The following is a 16931-nucleotide window of genomic DNA, read 5'->3' on the forward strand; positions in this document are numbered from 1 at the left end:
CTGATTCAGAAGCTCAGTCACTCTCCCACAGATCTGTTTGGACAGTGTGAGTCATGTCGGAGTCACAGCCTCAGCCTAAAAATAATCATGACGGCAAATTTAAGCCAGTTTTAAGATCCAGTTCCTGGTGTGAGATGGATTATGGTCTGACGGAAACATTGGTGAAAAAATCAATTTCCAGGTTTGTTTCCAGTGCTGTGTCTTTGCATGATGGACATTTTGTGAACTAGTGTAGGAGAGAAAAAAACGGATCAACGCTAGTTTGATAATCATTTCTATTTTTTTATTTTCTTATCTTATTCAGGGCCATATTTTATTGGATGTTTTATATGTTGGTGGACTTTGCTAACAAATACACATTCCTCTTGTCATTGAGCAGTGTAAACAAGTGTCTATGACAGAAATAAAGCAAATCAAACCTCTTTGTGTTCTACCGTGTTTTGCAGCTGGACCCTGTGAGAATTCAGCCGGAGGCAATGCATCATTTTCTGTGTGACACTTTGGAAACATGCCACCACTACAAAGTTATATTGAAGCAATTAGTTTAAAATTAAAAGGAGTAGTCTTCATTAAGTATTGGGTTGATAAAACAATGTTGAGTACGTTTTTGAGCTGTTAAAGAAAACATCCAATCAAAGAAAACACAAGAGCACAATGTGTTTTATTGCATATTAAATCTACTCTGCAGTGCTGAAGAAGAAGCTCCAAATTCAGCAGGATAAACGGTCATATTTCTGCAGAAACACATGCATCTGAGTGTACAGGATCAGATCAGGTCAGATGCTCTACACTCCCCCCCCCCCCCCCCCCCCCCCCCCCTCGCCTCCATCCTCCCAACTTTCTGTCCCGGGTCCTGGGGGGGAAGAGCCTGCAGCCTCCGGGGGCAGCTGCAGCCTCGTTCCCCGGCTCTGTGTGTGTGGTGTGTGGTGGCCCGGACGCCGAAGTGACGAGCCTTGTGGTGCAATCGACGTCTGCACCGTCCCCGGACTGACAGGGTCCGATGTCCAATGAAACACCTCGACACACCGAGGTTGTCAAATCAAAGCCGAAGAGGAGGCGCTGTCCCGTCGTCGTCTGAATTACGTCATGCACAAACAGCTGGTCGTTGGCAAAAAAAAAAAAAAAAAAAAAAGAGCTGAAAAAATGTAGACCAGCACAGCGACTGAGATCTGCAGCCGGGCTGGAGCCCTCCACCAAATATAGAGCTTCTAACGATGTGGCATCTGGAGCGTCTGGGCTCAGGATGTAGCCCTCCGAGGCTCCTCTTTCTTGTTTACACCTTTCTCTGCGCTCTTGGAGGTGAGTGGTTTCCGTTCAGTGTGTGTGTGTGTGTGTGTGTGTGTGTGTGTGTGTTGCTTTGATTCACGGGAGCTGTTCTTTTTTGTCCGAGTGCTGAAATCCTCCACGCACGGCGGCAGCATCAGCATCAGCAGCAGCTCTGGATCCCGTTTCTGGTTTGAATTCAGTCTCCCGAACAACATCCACAGCTGCTGCTGCTGCAACAAAACGGGCTTCGTGAACACTGGACTGGCTTCAGTTACGTGACGCATGGGGAAGGTTGCTGCTAATTATGACACGCAACACATTGACAGATGCCCCTGTGGGTTGGAGGCTGCGATCCTGAGGGATGAATGTGGCCGCGAGAGAGCGGATGAGGCTGGACGCTGCTCACTGCTGATGCCTTTGGGTTTTAATGCGTTTGTTTGGTTGTTGTTTTCCTCTCGCTGAAGAGGGGAAAAGACAAGTTAGGAAAAGGCTGACACAGGGCAAAATGTGACCAGATGCCTCGGACAATAAGACAACGTGAAAGTCAAACCTTTGTTGTTTCTCATTTAACTGAATGCTGAAGTGAAAACAGAAAATGTGTGAGTTCGTTTGTTCTCATCCCTCTAATCCAGTCCTTTCATCATAAAAGTGTGTTTGTTATTCTCCCTCTTTTTTATAAAAAGAATAAAAACACAAATGTGAAAAGCGTTTTTTTTAAATATTATTATTATGATTATTCTCATGTTTGATGTCCGTTCAACAAGGCGCCTTTGGTGCTTCAAGACAGAGGCGTGAAAGCAAAAGCTTCAGCGCTCAATTGTGGGACAACAATGAATCCATATCTCCAGCACACACTGTACTGGCTGTGGTCTGTGAACACATGAAAGCTCTGTCTGAGGATGGAGCAGCTCTCTGGCAGACTTGTTGCCGTTTTGCTCCATCGGTTTGGTTAAATCCTTCGACTTGGTTGAGGACAGAAAGCTCACATCTTCACTCCACCCCCCCCCCTGCTTGCTTTCTGTCTGCATGGAGGAGAAGGTTTCACATTTGAGGTGTAGGTCTTGTTGAGAACAGAATGAAAGTGTTCAACTCTTTCTTCATACAATAATGTTTCATGGTTGAAGCTCATTGCTGTGACAGCTGGAGGTACAAGGTCCTATAATCTGTGTCTGTGTGTGTTTGATCAGGAGCAGGATGCTGAATAATCTTAAGCAATTTTAATAGCTGTTTTTAAAGAGGAGCCTCTAGTTGCTTTTCCAAAATGAAAAGTTTCAAAGGCGATCAAGCTAAGCATAAAGGATAAATCTCTAGTTGAGATGACAAAAAGCAGGATTATGTCTATATTAAGCCTCTAACAGAGTAGAACAGTGGTTGGGAGGCGCTCATTGAAGAGATTAGTGAAATCGGAACCGTGCTGTAAGAAAGCCTATAAGCACTCTGCTGCCATTTTTTTTTTTTTTTTCAAATCTTAAAATGAAATGTCTTTATTATGGCGGTAAACAAACATGTTTAGAAAATGCTGGCATGTTTACACCTTCGAGTGTGAGTGTAGTCACAGTGTGCGGCTGCTGTATTGTCAGCGAGGCTGCTCTGCTGTTTTTAGATACAAGTCCTTTGCTGAATCTAGTTTTGACACGCGGAGGACTTGAGATGCAAGTTTATCATTATGAGTTTCTAATAATATCTTTCAGTCGCATACTCAACGTGTCACAGCGAAGCCAGATGCCGATATGTTGGAAATAGCAGACACCAAGAATCAGAACTGTGTGAAATTTGGAAAACACAGGATTGTGACAACAGACGGAGAATAAATGACCCCTCTGGGGGGGGATTCCTGACCCTCAGGCTGGGAACCACTTTAAGTGAGAGAGTGTGAGGAAGCTTATTTATGATGTCATACACAGTGAATTCATAATGTGAGGTTATGTTGCCTGAAGAACGTGGTGATGAGTATTTAACCTGATTTAAAGATGCCTCCGACTTGTTTAATCACCATTCATAACCAGCCTTGCATCCAGATGTGCACAAACGAGTGGCTTTCTCCTATCAAACATCTGTCCAGCCATTTTATTAATTAATTCATTAACTGTGTACAGTATGCCATCAACTTTTAGTGATCTTCGCTGTGATCTACGGCCCCTTTCCAGCTGTGTTGGTGCCACTCTCCATCTATTCAGTTACTGTACTTGAATCTGCAGCCTGTGACCCGTCTCTCCTCCGTCACTGCTATTCATGTAATGCAAGGACAAAGGAGAACTTTAATATAAAGGGCGTTTGACTATAATGCAGATAGCAGACCCAAGGAAGGCCGGGATAAGAATAAAATAAAGGCTGCTTTGTATGAGATTATTCTCCAGCTCCTGACAGCACGGTTACTTCGTTCCTTTGAGTTTCTGCCTCCTTATTCTACAACTTTAGTATTCAAGGTTGTCTCCATAGGTGAGAGCCACTGTGCGCTTTGAGGACTGGTAGCAGTGCGGGGGAGAGGAGGCAGAGTCTTTTTTTTAATCTTTCTCTCCTTTTTACTAACACATTACAACGCACAGCACATTAAAGAAAGCCTTTTTCGTCATGCATCCGCACCTCGACGCCTTGTCGCGGTGCAGGGTCACTTGATTTTCTTTACTTGTCATCGTTAAGGCATAAAGCAGAAACAAACACGCAGCTGCAAATGACAGCAGCAGCGCACAGCGAGCTCACTTACTGTCTGACTAACTCTTAAACGAATTGGGCTCGTGCTGCTTTAGAGGAGCTGGCATCCTCAGCACTATTTTTGTACAAATTGAAGGTGAGATGAATTATCCCCACGTAGAATGACAAATGTAAAATACATCACCGCACCTATTCGAGGTGCAGATGGTGGAAATGGTTGTCATGCACAAACACAAAGGGAGCGTGCTACAAATGTAAAGCATTCCCCTCCAGTGTAACATCAAAGTGCCTCCGCATTGTTCCCATGAAATGCATCTGCCTCGTTTCTTATCTACTTACTGTGTGTTAATATTGATGATCATACTTGTCCATGCGATACAATAGTGTGTTCTAGTAAAGCAATTTACTGACTCGCACACTATTTCCCCTCCCCGCCCCTCGGTTTTGCCCACCTGCTGGCTGTGCTCGATGCCAGCCTGGCTCATGTAAGTAATATGGCAGATTACACCTGTCACTTGTTCTGCTGCTTTTATATGCAGAGCCTTCGGTGGATGTAATCCAAGGATTTGACATTATGCAGGACCTGAGTGAGGCTGCATCTCCCTCAGCTGCTTTAAAAGGACTTAAAGTGTGTGATCACATATTTAGATGATCTACCTCGCTTCATACTGCTTTCTGGGCCCAAGGAGAAGTTTATCATTATGGACAGAGAGGTCTCTTGTGCCCTTATTCTGTTTTCGAAAATGATAGTGCCGACAAATTGGAAAATGTTTGTACTCGCTTGTACCTAATCATAAGCCATTGTTAGTGGCGGTAACAGGATGGCTGGGGAGGGCAGTGCCAGTCTGTCTCGGTCGCTGCAGCTCTTTTATTCACACAACAACTATTGAACACTTTGTGCACATGTCAGCGGACCCCAGAGGATGGATTCTAACATATTTCCTGTGTGATATTTTAACTACTAGATCAGACCTTTTATTTCTCAGCCAGCAGTCACTACATGGTTTGGCACCATGCTCAGGTCAACATTTGCATGTGTCCAATCTGTCTAGGATATTAGTTTGGGGAAATTGCATTCCCATTACCCTTATCTGTACATTGTGTGTAGTGCAAATTAATTCATTCTAGCATGTGAACACACTAAACAAAGTCGTAGTAAACATGGTACCCGTTATACATACCTAACAACAGCATGTTAGTACTGTTATTGTGAGCATGTTTAGGGGCTAACATGCCAAACTAAGTGGTCAGCATGTTAGCATGCTTCAATCTATCAAGCTCTGTGCCAAAGCACAGCCTCACAACTGCTGCAGACTCTTTGTCTTATTGCTCACATGCACAGTAGATGGCACTTTCATTTTCCAAATGAGAACATCTCATGTGTTACTTATCCCCAGAAATATTCAGGGAGCCTTTCCTCTCGCTCTGTTCCCCGCAGATTGCCTTTTTGTGACTGAATACTTCACCCGCACGCCTCGTAAGCTGAATGCTTTCAACTCCTTCGCCAGTGTGGAACTGTTCCACTTCAATGTGCCTGACGACACCATGATGGCCGTATGGAACCTCATCACCTTCAAGGAGCAAGGGGGCACGTTTGGAGACAGCTGCCCAAACCGCAACGTGACTGTGTAAGACACTAAGTCTGTCACAACATCCCTCTTTTCCTGGAGTGTCTCACTCGAAACCTTTCTTTTGTTGAAGTTGCTTTTAGAAGCTTCTTATGTAGGGTTTAAATAGATAATGATGCACATCTTATATCTCTTAGCTCTGGGAAAGGTTATAGCAGCTGGTTAAAGCTGAGTAAATCCAGCTATTACAAGCGGCCTGCATTTGGAGGAGCTGCTGCATTTAGCTTTTATTATCGCCTGTCTGTTATTATCATATCGGTAAGCAGTGTTTGTGGCTCTTCTGTGTACCTGTGATGTTGTGATTGACATATTTATTATGTTCAAATGTGTAAAGCAGGATATGATGATTTAATATTTTAAATAGAGGATGCCATCTGTGCTCAGATCTCATGTTTATAGGGGTGAATTTCCTATTTGCTAGATGCCTCTGTTGTGTATGGAAACATTAGCCCAAACAAGAATTGAATGTGGACTTTTTGATTAATAGGTACTTCAGGTCTGGGGCGCCACCAGTAATCAACCCCCTGCACACCCGCTTCCCTCGGGATACCGTCGTTCCAGGATCCTTTGCTGTGACTCTGACCTGGACTCTTCCAAATCGTACAACAGGAGCGTTCAATGTGACCAGCCCACTCCCTGGAGACTGGTTCCTAGCAGCACATTTACCCAAGGATGAAGGCAAAATCTCAGTCAAGGTGAGCCCGAGCTGTTGATGGCTAATTTTACAGCTTGGTTTTATGTACGAATTTTTAATCTGTGAATTGTACTGATGTTTTTGCACTGCACTTTCCTCTCAGCAGACGTTTTGACCTATCGTAGCAGCTGCTTAAGCACTGCTGAAAAATATGTTGATGATGGCTCAAATCTGTCCAGTGTCCAAGTCGTCCAGCTCAATGTCAGGACGCTTTAATCTACATGGAAAGAGGTTCTTTTTAATGTTTTAAATGGCACCTGTGCTTTTTCTAAAACCATCTTTTCCAAAGGAAAGGCTTGTGGTTCGTTAAGCCGTAGTCGCTTTTACTCTGTGAGTCTGTGCTTTGCAAAATACCATCTTCATAGTTCTTATGTTACTGTTTTGCAAGATGTTTTTAAAGAAATTGACATTATGGCATTAAAATATAGGTCAGTGAGTCACCACAGTGATTAGGATACAATGTGTACATTGTTTCTGTACATTTGATGGATATTTCAGTGGATAAATCTGCACTTGTGTGCACTAAAGACACAAGACTGGACTGGAAGAGATTTTCATAGTCAGTAAGATTAATTCACTGAGAACCGTATATATCTTTACCATCTATTCAGCGCAATGCGTTTTAGATGTGTCAGTGCGAACCAAATACTCCAGCTGACCAATAGACCGACATCCCTAGAGCCAAACTGCACGGGAGAAAATCTCATTCAGCATCTGCTTTTTGGAGCAGTAAATGAAAAGCTTGATCTACTCTTGTGTCATACATCACTCACTAATGGAAACTGGTAAAACGGAAGCTTATTTATATCAAAATGTTTTGTAACATAATTTAAATGCAATTTACATCTAAAATATGTTCTTCATGGTTACTTAGCTCCTGTTCGTGTTAGAAAAAAAATAATCAAATAAGCGTGATGTAAGCATTCGTTTAGTATTCCCGGATTAGTATTCCGTCTTGTGTTGCAGAGCTTAAAGAGGCAGAACAGTGTTGAAGAGTTTTTCTTCATCTCATCATGTTCTCCTGTTTGGCTGCATAAACACCTGCTGATTTCCATTTCAGGCAATTTATTTGTCACTGGCGTGTTGTTCAGTTGTGCTTCCTTTGTGGTTTCCACTGGCTGGCAAGCTGCACCTGCACAACAATCAAAAATATCATCAAAAGTTGCCATCAACATAGCCTTGGACAAAAGAATTGCTTTGCTGTGGGGGCACTGGGGACAGAAGCCACTGTGGCTAAAATGTGACCAGATTCCACTAACGCACTGTATAGATGGAAAGAGCATACCTTTCAGAAATTTTGCTTTCTGAAGCAATTTTTCAGCTTCCAAGATATTTTCAGGGAACACGGGTGGAAGCAGTGCAAGCAGAACGGGGAATATATAGGGCATTTATCACAATCTCGCTTAAATGCTGGATTTAGCACACAGCATGTTAAGAGTTAGCAACCAAAAGCAAAGGAGCAATAAGAAGCTGTATTAGGTGTCAATCTAATCATCTCCATATGTAGTTTAACATGCTTTAATTGTCTCTTATTGCAGCTACAATCTGCTACTTGGCTTTCTGTTACTTGTTTGATCTGTTCTTGGAGTAACTACTGTACGTTTCTCCTTTATTTTCTACTGATTTTCTAAGCTCATTATGCTTTCGAGAAACCATAAAGCAACATTAGATAATGTTGTTGACACTTTTTTGTTGTTTGCATGCTTGGCTGCATGATGTACTGGGTCGCAAGACTGATTTGAAGTCATTACATATCACGCAAAGCTTAGTGTGACTGAGGAAATTGATGCAAAGTGATAAGAGCAGAAAAGAATATTAAATGTTTATCCATCCATGCAGACGTCTTTGTGCTCCTTGATGTTTTCTGGTATGGCTTCATCAAAGTGTTGTGCTCCAATGTAACTTGTGTCTGGGTGACACTTGTTAGTATTAGCCAGCGTTGTGGGAACACAGTGAAAAAGACCTCACCGTTATATAACCTGTCACAATGCTGGGGCAACTCATCTGACTTAGAACTGTAAAATGTTCCTCGTTTCATTCACTTTTCTCTCACTTATACATTAATTACAAAGAAATTGCAGTTTCATGGTGATCATTAAATTCACAATGTGACATAGTGGTTTGCCAGTACATGTTAGTCTTTTATCAAATGCTGGACATTGGCCAGTTAGTTTTGCCTCCTGACAGTAGAGAATATAGAAACTGCGGTTTAATATAGTTCACATTTCACACGTCTTTGTTTGTACACACTAAGTTACCTTAGCTTATTACTTATGCATATCTTTACAGCCTAATAATAAGCGTACTGATGTATGCCGCAATTAATCCTTCCACTGTGTCACTTTATATTATACTGAGCTGTTTATTTTTATCTAATTACAATGGAACATGTAGAAACTCTCAATATAATGCAGCTCAATGCAACAACGGCGCTAACTAACACAAAATGGTCACTAGGGGTTGCATTTATTGCAGCCCTATTACCATGGATTGCATTGCACCTAATAAACTGGGAAGTGAGTTAATACTCCAGGGATTTTCCTAAAATTGTATAGTCTCAATGGGTCATTCTCACTAAAGGAGCTAAAATAATGCTATTATTCAGTGTTTCAATGGGGGGTTTTAGTGCTCTATAGCCTAAATGTAGTTTTAGAGGGTCAAACATCTTACCATCCTTTTGAACACCATCAAAAGCAGCCTCCAGTTATACTGTTAAAACATTGACTTTCTATAACCCATATTCACTGAACCTTAATTAAAACACAACTCGGTCTTCAAGAGGCACGTGCAGGTCCAGCTGACAGGCTGTAATAAATCAAAGGGTCACCTCAACAGCTCCCGGAGTAATGACATGCCACAGTATATGTGGCTTGAGCAGGAGAGGTTAGTTGGCGGGTGTGAAGAACCTAATTTGGCATTCACAGCTGTCCTTTAGCATCAGGTGCAAAAGCTTCCCGTTGTTTTTTTTTTTTTTTAAACAAATTTTACAACTGATCATGTCAGAAATCAACATGTAGCCTCCTGTCTCTAAGTCACTCTGTCTGCTCAGCTCATTTCACAGTGTAATGGACATCAAGCATTAATGGTTCAGAGCAACATGAGTGAAATAGCAGGTGCACATTACATTGTGTGGCAAGCAGAGGGAGGACTGAGTGATATTAATCCAGGAGGCTGACAGGCTTTATGCACATAGTCCATTAGGAATTCAGCCATTCTGAACAATATCTAATCTCCTCTTTACTAGCTTTTAAGAAATATTGGTGAGTTGACCACTGAAGGACATGTAAACCATCGCTGCGTTGTCTTTGCAGGGTTTGTCTGAAGAATGCCAGTATCTGTTCCAACCTCAGCTGATTGTCCAGAGGCTAATTGGGATTTCGGTGCTTTATCCTGGATACTTCATTGACCAGATGATCCCTGTCCATAACCGATCAGCACTTTATAAGTAAGTCTTCCAAAAGGTTAAAGCTAGTTAGTTTTGGCTGACTTTGGAATTACACACTTAATTGTGGACTGTTGCAGAGAAAGATCTTTTTTCTTTTCTGGCACAATCTACCTCCCCAGGCCACCTCCTCATCTTAACTTATGATTTTCCTGGAGTTCTCTATAATCTTTATGTAGCAATTTCATAAAAAATAGAAGCAATTTCCCAGTGTGCATTTAGAGTCAGAGCATCTTTATTAACTTCCCCTACTCTAAAATTCACCTCGGTGTTGTGAGCCGAGCATTGAATTGGATTTTTTTTTGAAGGTTTATTTTTATTTATTGATCTTTTAGGTTACTGCTTAATGTTACTGCAAAGACTTACCCAGTACCATGAAATAGTTTTTATACTTAAAACAATAGTAGGTGAAGCATAGTGTTCTTCTCCAGCAAAAGTGTTCTGTTCTTTTCACATTTTGTGACAATAGACGTGAATTTTTATGAACAGTCCTGTTCTACATTTCTGTTTCCTGGCTAGAGCGTAGCTTTCAGCGCATTAGTATAATTGTTTTCCTAAAACATGTGTCCGTGTGTGCTTATCTGTTTGCCTGTGCAGAGTGTTCATCCCCAATTATGTATCAAAGGTGAAGGTTCAGCTGGTAAACTGCAGCACCAAAAACAAGAGCAGTGACAGTTGTCCTGTGGTTCTGAAGATAAGAGCACGAGCGCCACCGGTGCATAACTCAAGTGCCCTCGACTGCGGGGAGTGGAACCCATGTGAATTAGAATCCCTCGTACCTGCCTGGGAACAATGGTACTACATCCACGTGGAGAGATATCTAAGTAACTCTGACGTCTACTTCCGCATTGGGGTGCAGGTCACAGGTACGTGTGTTCATGTACTTACAATTTTTCACATATGAAGCTGCAATAATTCTTTATAGTAGAGAAACAAACAATAAGCACATTAACAGTAATAGTGCTGATGTGGAGGAGAGCAGAAAAAGCCAAGGCGGTGAGAAGAAGTGCATGGCAACTGTATAACAAATATATTTCATTTTATTTTGTGCCAGTGAAGTGAAAAGACCAAATGTCAAGAAGAAGAAACGTTATTCCGTGAAGTCAGAGACAGAAATACCAAACTGTAGCGTGACCTTCACTCCTTCGCACCCTGAATGTTAGAATAACAGTAAAGGCTGTCTGTTAATACAGTAGTCTGCATGTGTGAGTATTAAAATGTTACATGCAGTAATACTGTTCAAATATCACATCAAAAGAAGCACATTCAAACTGGAGGCTCAAAGGCATTTGGTGTTTCATGTGTGATTCAGTTTATTGCCTGAATTTATTATTTATGTGGCACTAGATATTTGCTACTTACGCAGTATTACTGTACTTCCTGATTATTTAAAGCCGGGAACAACACAGGCTGCTTCGAGTCTTAATGTGAGAATGTCACTTTACATATTGCACCCTGTATAAATGGGAGTGTTTTACCAATTTTGCCAATTAAAGCAAAATTAATTATTCATAACTGCAATGTGTTGGATTTTCTCTTTTCGCTCCTCATTTTCAAATGAATTGCGATAACGTTTATCATCACAATCCTTTTAACTCTTTTTTACTTCCAGTGTTCATTATTTGGTTTTCTATAAATCTGAGAACTCATCAATTCGCCTAAAGAAAAGCTCAAAATAGATTTCTGCAGCATGTTATTTCCAACACCCAAAATGACACCGTGAAAATACAAAGGCTTATGGCTTTTCATTTGCACAGGCACGCTTGAAAAAATGAGAAATTCTTTGGTGTAATTGTGTCCACCTGCCACTGATTGGACATGTGTTTTGAAAAAGGAAAGAGGAGGCCAGGCAGGCACAGCCAGACCATTAAAAAGGCTTGTTCAAGAAAAGACCAGAGCCCAAACTGAGGCAATTCTTATGGGTTTGCTAAGAGGCCAGTGATACCACGCTTAAGTGCTACATGCTGATTTTGGCTTGTGGAGAGCCGAGATATTCTTTATGCTCACTCCACAGGGATGGCTCACAAATCAGTGGGAAGTCCACTCCCATGTAGCAAACACCTCCCTCTGTTCAACACTGTACGGTGCACTTTGTCACCATAGCAACACAGACACTAATTATTCACACTTTGTCTATCCCCCTTCCTGCCAGGCAGATCTTACTTGACCTTTTGTGGATTTAAATTGAAGAACACCTCAGGTTCAGGGAAAAATACCATCTGGAGTCTTCACCTTCTCCTGCTTTCACGCTGTTATTGGTTATTGTTGTTGAGAGGTGTCTCAGAAATATGTGCCCTTATTTGAAATCATTCCAATTTACAGGTATCACGACTGCTGGTAAGACTAAACTAGGTTGCACTTTATTATTTATTATTGTTGTTTATACAGTATTTTCACTGTAGGTGTCTTGCCATCAAAAGATTTGATGACAGCGAAATGAAGTTAATTCTTTTGCATTATGATTGAACAGTGTGATTACACAGCCCCTCCTTTCCCAGAAGCCCAACATGCAGTATATATACATAAATGTGTACAATATATTTGTCTTTACTGGTTTACACAGATTTTATTTGTTTTTTTTTCCAAAGTTACATGCAGTATTTTGGTATTTCAGTATTATAGGAGTGCTTTAGCTGCAGGAATGGACATCAGAATACTTCAAACTCTTTCAGAGACACCACTATGCAAACGCGGCTGAGCTAGAAAAGCCTTTGAAATCCTTTTCTCTTGGGGATTGGTGGTATTTTATGGTGCTTTGCCAGTTTCCATCAGTGACCATTTTGCAGTGAGTTCCTTTGTGCTGAGTTAAAACATACTGTGTGCAATTACTGTGAATATTTGTCTCATTAAAAAGCATGTACAGCGCTGAACCTTGCTGTTTGCATTGTGGAAGTCAGCCGAAGGGGATCATTTCAAACATTTGCAAAAGGAGTGATTGCTTAGCATGCATAATAACGCTTCACTGAGGTTTTGGGACTGGTTGTTTTTTATTGATATTGACTTGGAGATTATAAAATTACACAAGATGATGCAAGGTGCATTTTTTAAAGCTTCTGCAGGTGACCATCAGAATGTTAAATGCTCATACAGGCATCAGTTTGATATGCTTTATCTGTGCATTTGATTTTTCTTTTCTAAACAGATTGCTCCAAGCCCAATTTGTCTAAGGACCAAGCACAGCCCAGTTCCTCCATGAACATGCCTCAGTCCTTTGGAACAGCGATGGGTTTCTCCCTGTCTGACACACTGTCAATGGCCGCCCTGCCCGGCCTGTCACAGAACGCCAGTCACCTGCACACCTCAGAGGACAGCATCATTTACCTTGCCCCCACCGCCGACACGAACAAGTGCTGGCCCATCCGTCCAACTCTGCGCAATGAGCTGGACACCTTTTCAGTGCACTTCTATGTTTTCTTTGGTCCAAATATATCGATTCCACCGGACAGGGCCGCTGTGTTTGCCATCAATCTAATGCCAGTTTTAGACAGTGGAGGAGTCCTCAACATGGAACTAAAGCTCAACATGGTGAGTGGCTGCTTGTTATTAATCGATGACACAATCCAAATTCAAAACACAGTTTCAGCAAACAAATCTGCATATGGACCAAATTATGAAGCATTTCTGAAGAAAGTAGCATTACATTGTATTTAGGAGGGTAAATAATCAGTAAAGGGAAACTCTCCAGGCAGCAAGGGCAAATAATTGGACTCACAAAGTGTCTGGCTGAGCTAGCCTGCTAAATATGGATGCTCATATGGCTGTAGACTTTGCTGCGGGAGCTGAAAAACTTCATGATGACACAGGCACCAGTGTTTGGGCTTGTGACATATGTCTCTAATTGAGAGCAAACAAAATAGAAAAATCAGCCAAGCAGGATCTGAGATGTCTTTGTTAAGCTGTCCTTCACATAGTAATAGCATTAGGTATGCACCTGCAGTGACTCTAAAAGTCTACAGGGAGCCAGAAAACGGAGAGCTACAGGCTGGCAGATGGACGTTTAAAGATTTTACTTGTAATAGAAACATGCCAGCCAGTGTTGAAATAAGCAGAGGATGAAGGATAACTCCAAGAGATATCTGTGATTGTTCAGTTCAAAGGAATACGCTGACATTTTGGGAAATGCTTTTTTCTCTATCTTCCTGGGAGTTAGATTGATATCAATTTCATCTCTCTGCATTCAGAAAAGATAATGGTCAAAGGCGTCTTTAGCCTACAGCACCTGTAGCTTGACACAAAAGATGGAAGCAGGTGGAAATAGACGGCAGAACAAATATGCATTTTAATATTGACAGAACTCTTTCAGCATCTTTGAGCAGTTGTTTTCTTGCTTCTGATCAGCAGATGTGGAGTTGCCCTGTTACCATGAAATTACAAATTTAAATTCAGTATTCAGAGTAGTGTAAGTCATCCACTTTTGGTTAAAAGTTGAATTCATTTGTGACTCTGGAGACAGCAGTATGTTACAATCGGAAGCTTCAAACCAGCTACTGAACAGACCTTGATGTGAGATTGCTTTATCAACTGCTTTTTGACTATTTGAAATGATCTCACATGTTATGTCTTGTTTTTTCAGCAAAGCCGCCTCCGATAAATCACCTGCATTCTGTTCAGAGCTAGGAGTGTGCAGATCCAGTGTAAAAGAGCAATTTCACATGCCTCCATGCAGCATTTCCACTGCCCACAGACTTCAATTCATACTCCACTGGGTCTAAAAGCACTGAAATAATAGATGTAAAAAGAGTCCAACTTTATCAAGAACACAACACACTTGAATATAATGTCAACTAAGAATCTGAGAAGCTGTCAGACATACTTATTTTTTACTATTTTCCTAGATTATAAATAATGTCAGCATAATAAAGATAATATTATTCTATATTATTGTATTAGTTATAGCCTGCAGTACATGGGTTTGATGTTTAGATGCAGCTTCTATCCTGTTTCCAGAATTTTTAATAAGCCACACTAAGCACCATTCTCTACTGAACACACAGAGAGGTAATTGATAATTGATCTTCTCATCTAACCCCTGGTAAGAAAACAAATAGGCATATTTCCCAGAATGTCGGAGAAAAATACAAATAGTTGTCTTTAAGGAGATTACAATAATAGGCTGAATAATTTTTCTGAATGATTGATGGGTGGGTTTAATGGCAACTCGTCCTCGTGCTAACATGTGCTTTCATCCTTTAATCCAGTCAGGATTTCATTTTCAGAGATGTGCAACATCTGTTTGTGCATCTCCGTATTGTTTTCTTTCCTCACGCTTGCACCGTTGCTGCTGACTCTCCATTTCAAGGCACGGTATAGTCATACGTCTCTAAAGTTGGGTTGATTCATCGAGTGTGGGTTCTGCCGATATGGCAGAGATAGTATGCTGTGATGAAACCTGGTTGTGATTGTTGTATGAGCTGTGAGATGTATTCTTCAGAGAGACTGTCATGCTATATTATTTTATGGACGGATTTCTCCCCCCTCAGCAATGATCTGTCACTTGCTTGTCAAAGGCGAAGAATCCAGTCAGCTGCTGCTAGTGGGGGGACTGTGGCAGATTTGCAGGGCTTTAAGAGACAATAGCTGGAGCTGCTTGTCTACCTTACATCAGTCACTGCGATGAGGGTGTGAAAGGAATGCATTTGGCTTTTATTTTCAGTGATACCTCAGCTGGCAGCGGATCAGTTTTATCATTTTAGATCAATTTCACTTTAGAGCTTTTGCAAAGAGAGAAATTAGTCTTTAAGACACCATCAATGTACGTCTACTGGGAAGGAGTAGGTGACTTGAACAAGAAATTAAAAAACAAATTAGTATGAAACACACTTGTCAACAAATATGAAATTGGAACAAATAAACCAAGAATGTATTATTAATATTTATCAATTCTTCCCTGCACCCATTCAATAGTTTATTTAAACATTACTATACACAGTTGGGGGTTTATTTGCTACACCTAGATGAAAAGGAGTGCAGTTTAACAAAATAATCCTGCAGTAAAACTCCCTTTATGAAGATATGTATTTACTTACTGCCTTTGTCACCTATAAAAAATAGGGCCTAACAATTTTAAGATCCCTATAATTGTGCAGCAGACCAGCAATAAAATATAGTGAATTAAACGGGTGAGCACCTGTGTCACTTTTGGGCTCCCATATATGAGAACAGGTTTGTAATTTGATTGGGAAATATTGAGTAACTTGAGTGAGTGTAGATAAATGAAAAGGCTAAAAATAAGTGTCAGTGTTTGGTGTTACTAAACTGCATCAGTATGCTGAGATGCTTTAACACCTTCTTGTAACTTATAATGCCCAATAAAAAGTCATCTTGGAGTTTAATTAGTTTGGTCACCGGGTTGTAAGTGCAGCATTTAGTACATATGCCAGGCTCACCCATGGTATTGAGTCGACTGACTCTGTCTTACCTGGCACATCATCAGCAACACTCCTGGGAAATTCAACAAAGTAAAAGCCACATGAGCACACAGCAGAGATAAGCAGAAATAATAAGTTGGCATGTTTTTGTTTTGTTTTTCAATCTGTAGCTTTTTAAAATCAGGCTTGAAGTGTCTGTGCTGTTCCTGTAGTGTTGCCTTTAAAAAATATGTTTATTAAGTCTAGTAAGTTTATTAAGTTTAGTAAGTCTTTCTGCAGTTTGCTAGAGCGTTGCCTTCCTGAAAGATAGTGCTCCTGATTGAATTATTCCCTACCACTCACATTCCACAATCACAACCAACAGCTGCATAATGGATCGGGCATATAAATCACAATATTAAATATGATTAATGTAGCAATGTTCACAACAGTGTTACAACGTGCTCTACAAGTAACAACAATAAATAAAACCCCAAACAAAATTAACATTAAAACTCCAGACATGAATTTAAAACAGCTACAAAAAAAAAAAAAAATCAAGCGAGCACAACAAGAAATTTACATATAATAACAACATGGCCGTGACAACAGAAAGGTTTCAGAAGTAAAGAAATCCTTTTTGAATCACGTTACTGGACAGAAAAGATGCAGGCTGCTCTGATCAACATGGAAGCAAAATGATACAGCGCGAGATTGAGTCTCCGAAGTTATCGGTAATATCTTAATTTCAGCTCCTTGTAGACAGTTTCTACAGCAGATGATAGATTTGAGGACGATCAAATATGTCACCAAATAATCGTCTTCATCTTGCTTCCTTAATTTCATGTGTTTCCTGTTGAACCAGGATGTTTGTTGGCCAATGACGTGGAAGGATAATTTGT

General features: G+C 40.9%; 1 protein-coding gene across 1 annotated transcript in view; it reads left to right on the forward strand.

The window, feature by feature from the left end:
* The first annotated feature begins 1175 nt into the window (after positions 1 to 1175).
* The window catches only part of tmem8b (transmembrane protein 8B), a 30647-nt gene continuing 14891 nt past the window's right edge, over positions 1176 to 16931 (forward strand). Inside the window, exons 1-6 of the mRNA XM_026343102.1 lie at positions 1176 to 1299; positions 5357 to 5546; positions 6034 to 6241; positions 9552 to 9685; positions 10280 to 10548; positions 12825 to 13207. Of these exons, the coding sequence (XP_026198887.1) occupies positions 1215 to 1299; positions 5357 to 5546; positions 6034 to 6241; positions 9552 to 9685; positions 10280 to 10548; positions 12825 to 13207 (1269 nt within the window). The 5' untranslated portion in view covers positions 1176 to 1214. The remainder of the gene's footprint in view (positions 1300 to 5356; positions 5547 to 6033; positions 6242 to 9551; positions 9686 to 10279; positions 10549 to 12824; positions 13208 to 16931) is intronic.

Source organism: Anabas testudineus, chromosome 9 (assembly GCF_900324465.2).
Source record: "Anabas testudineus chromosome 9, fAnaTes1.2, whole genome shotgun sequence".
NCBI classification, from domain to species: domain Eukaryota; kingdom Metazoa; phylum Chordata; class Actinopteri; order Anabantiformes; family Anabantidae; genus Anabas; species Anabas testudineus.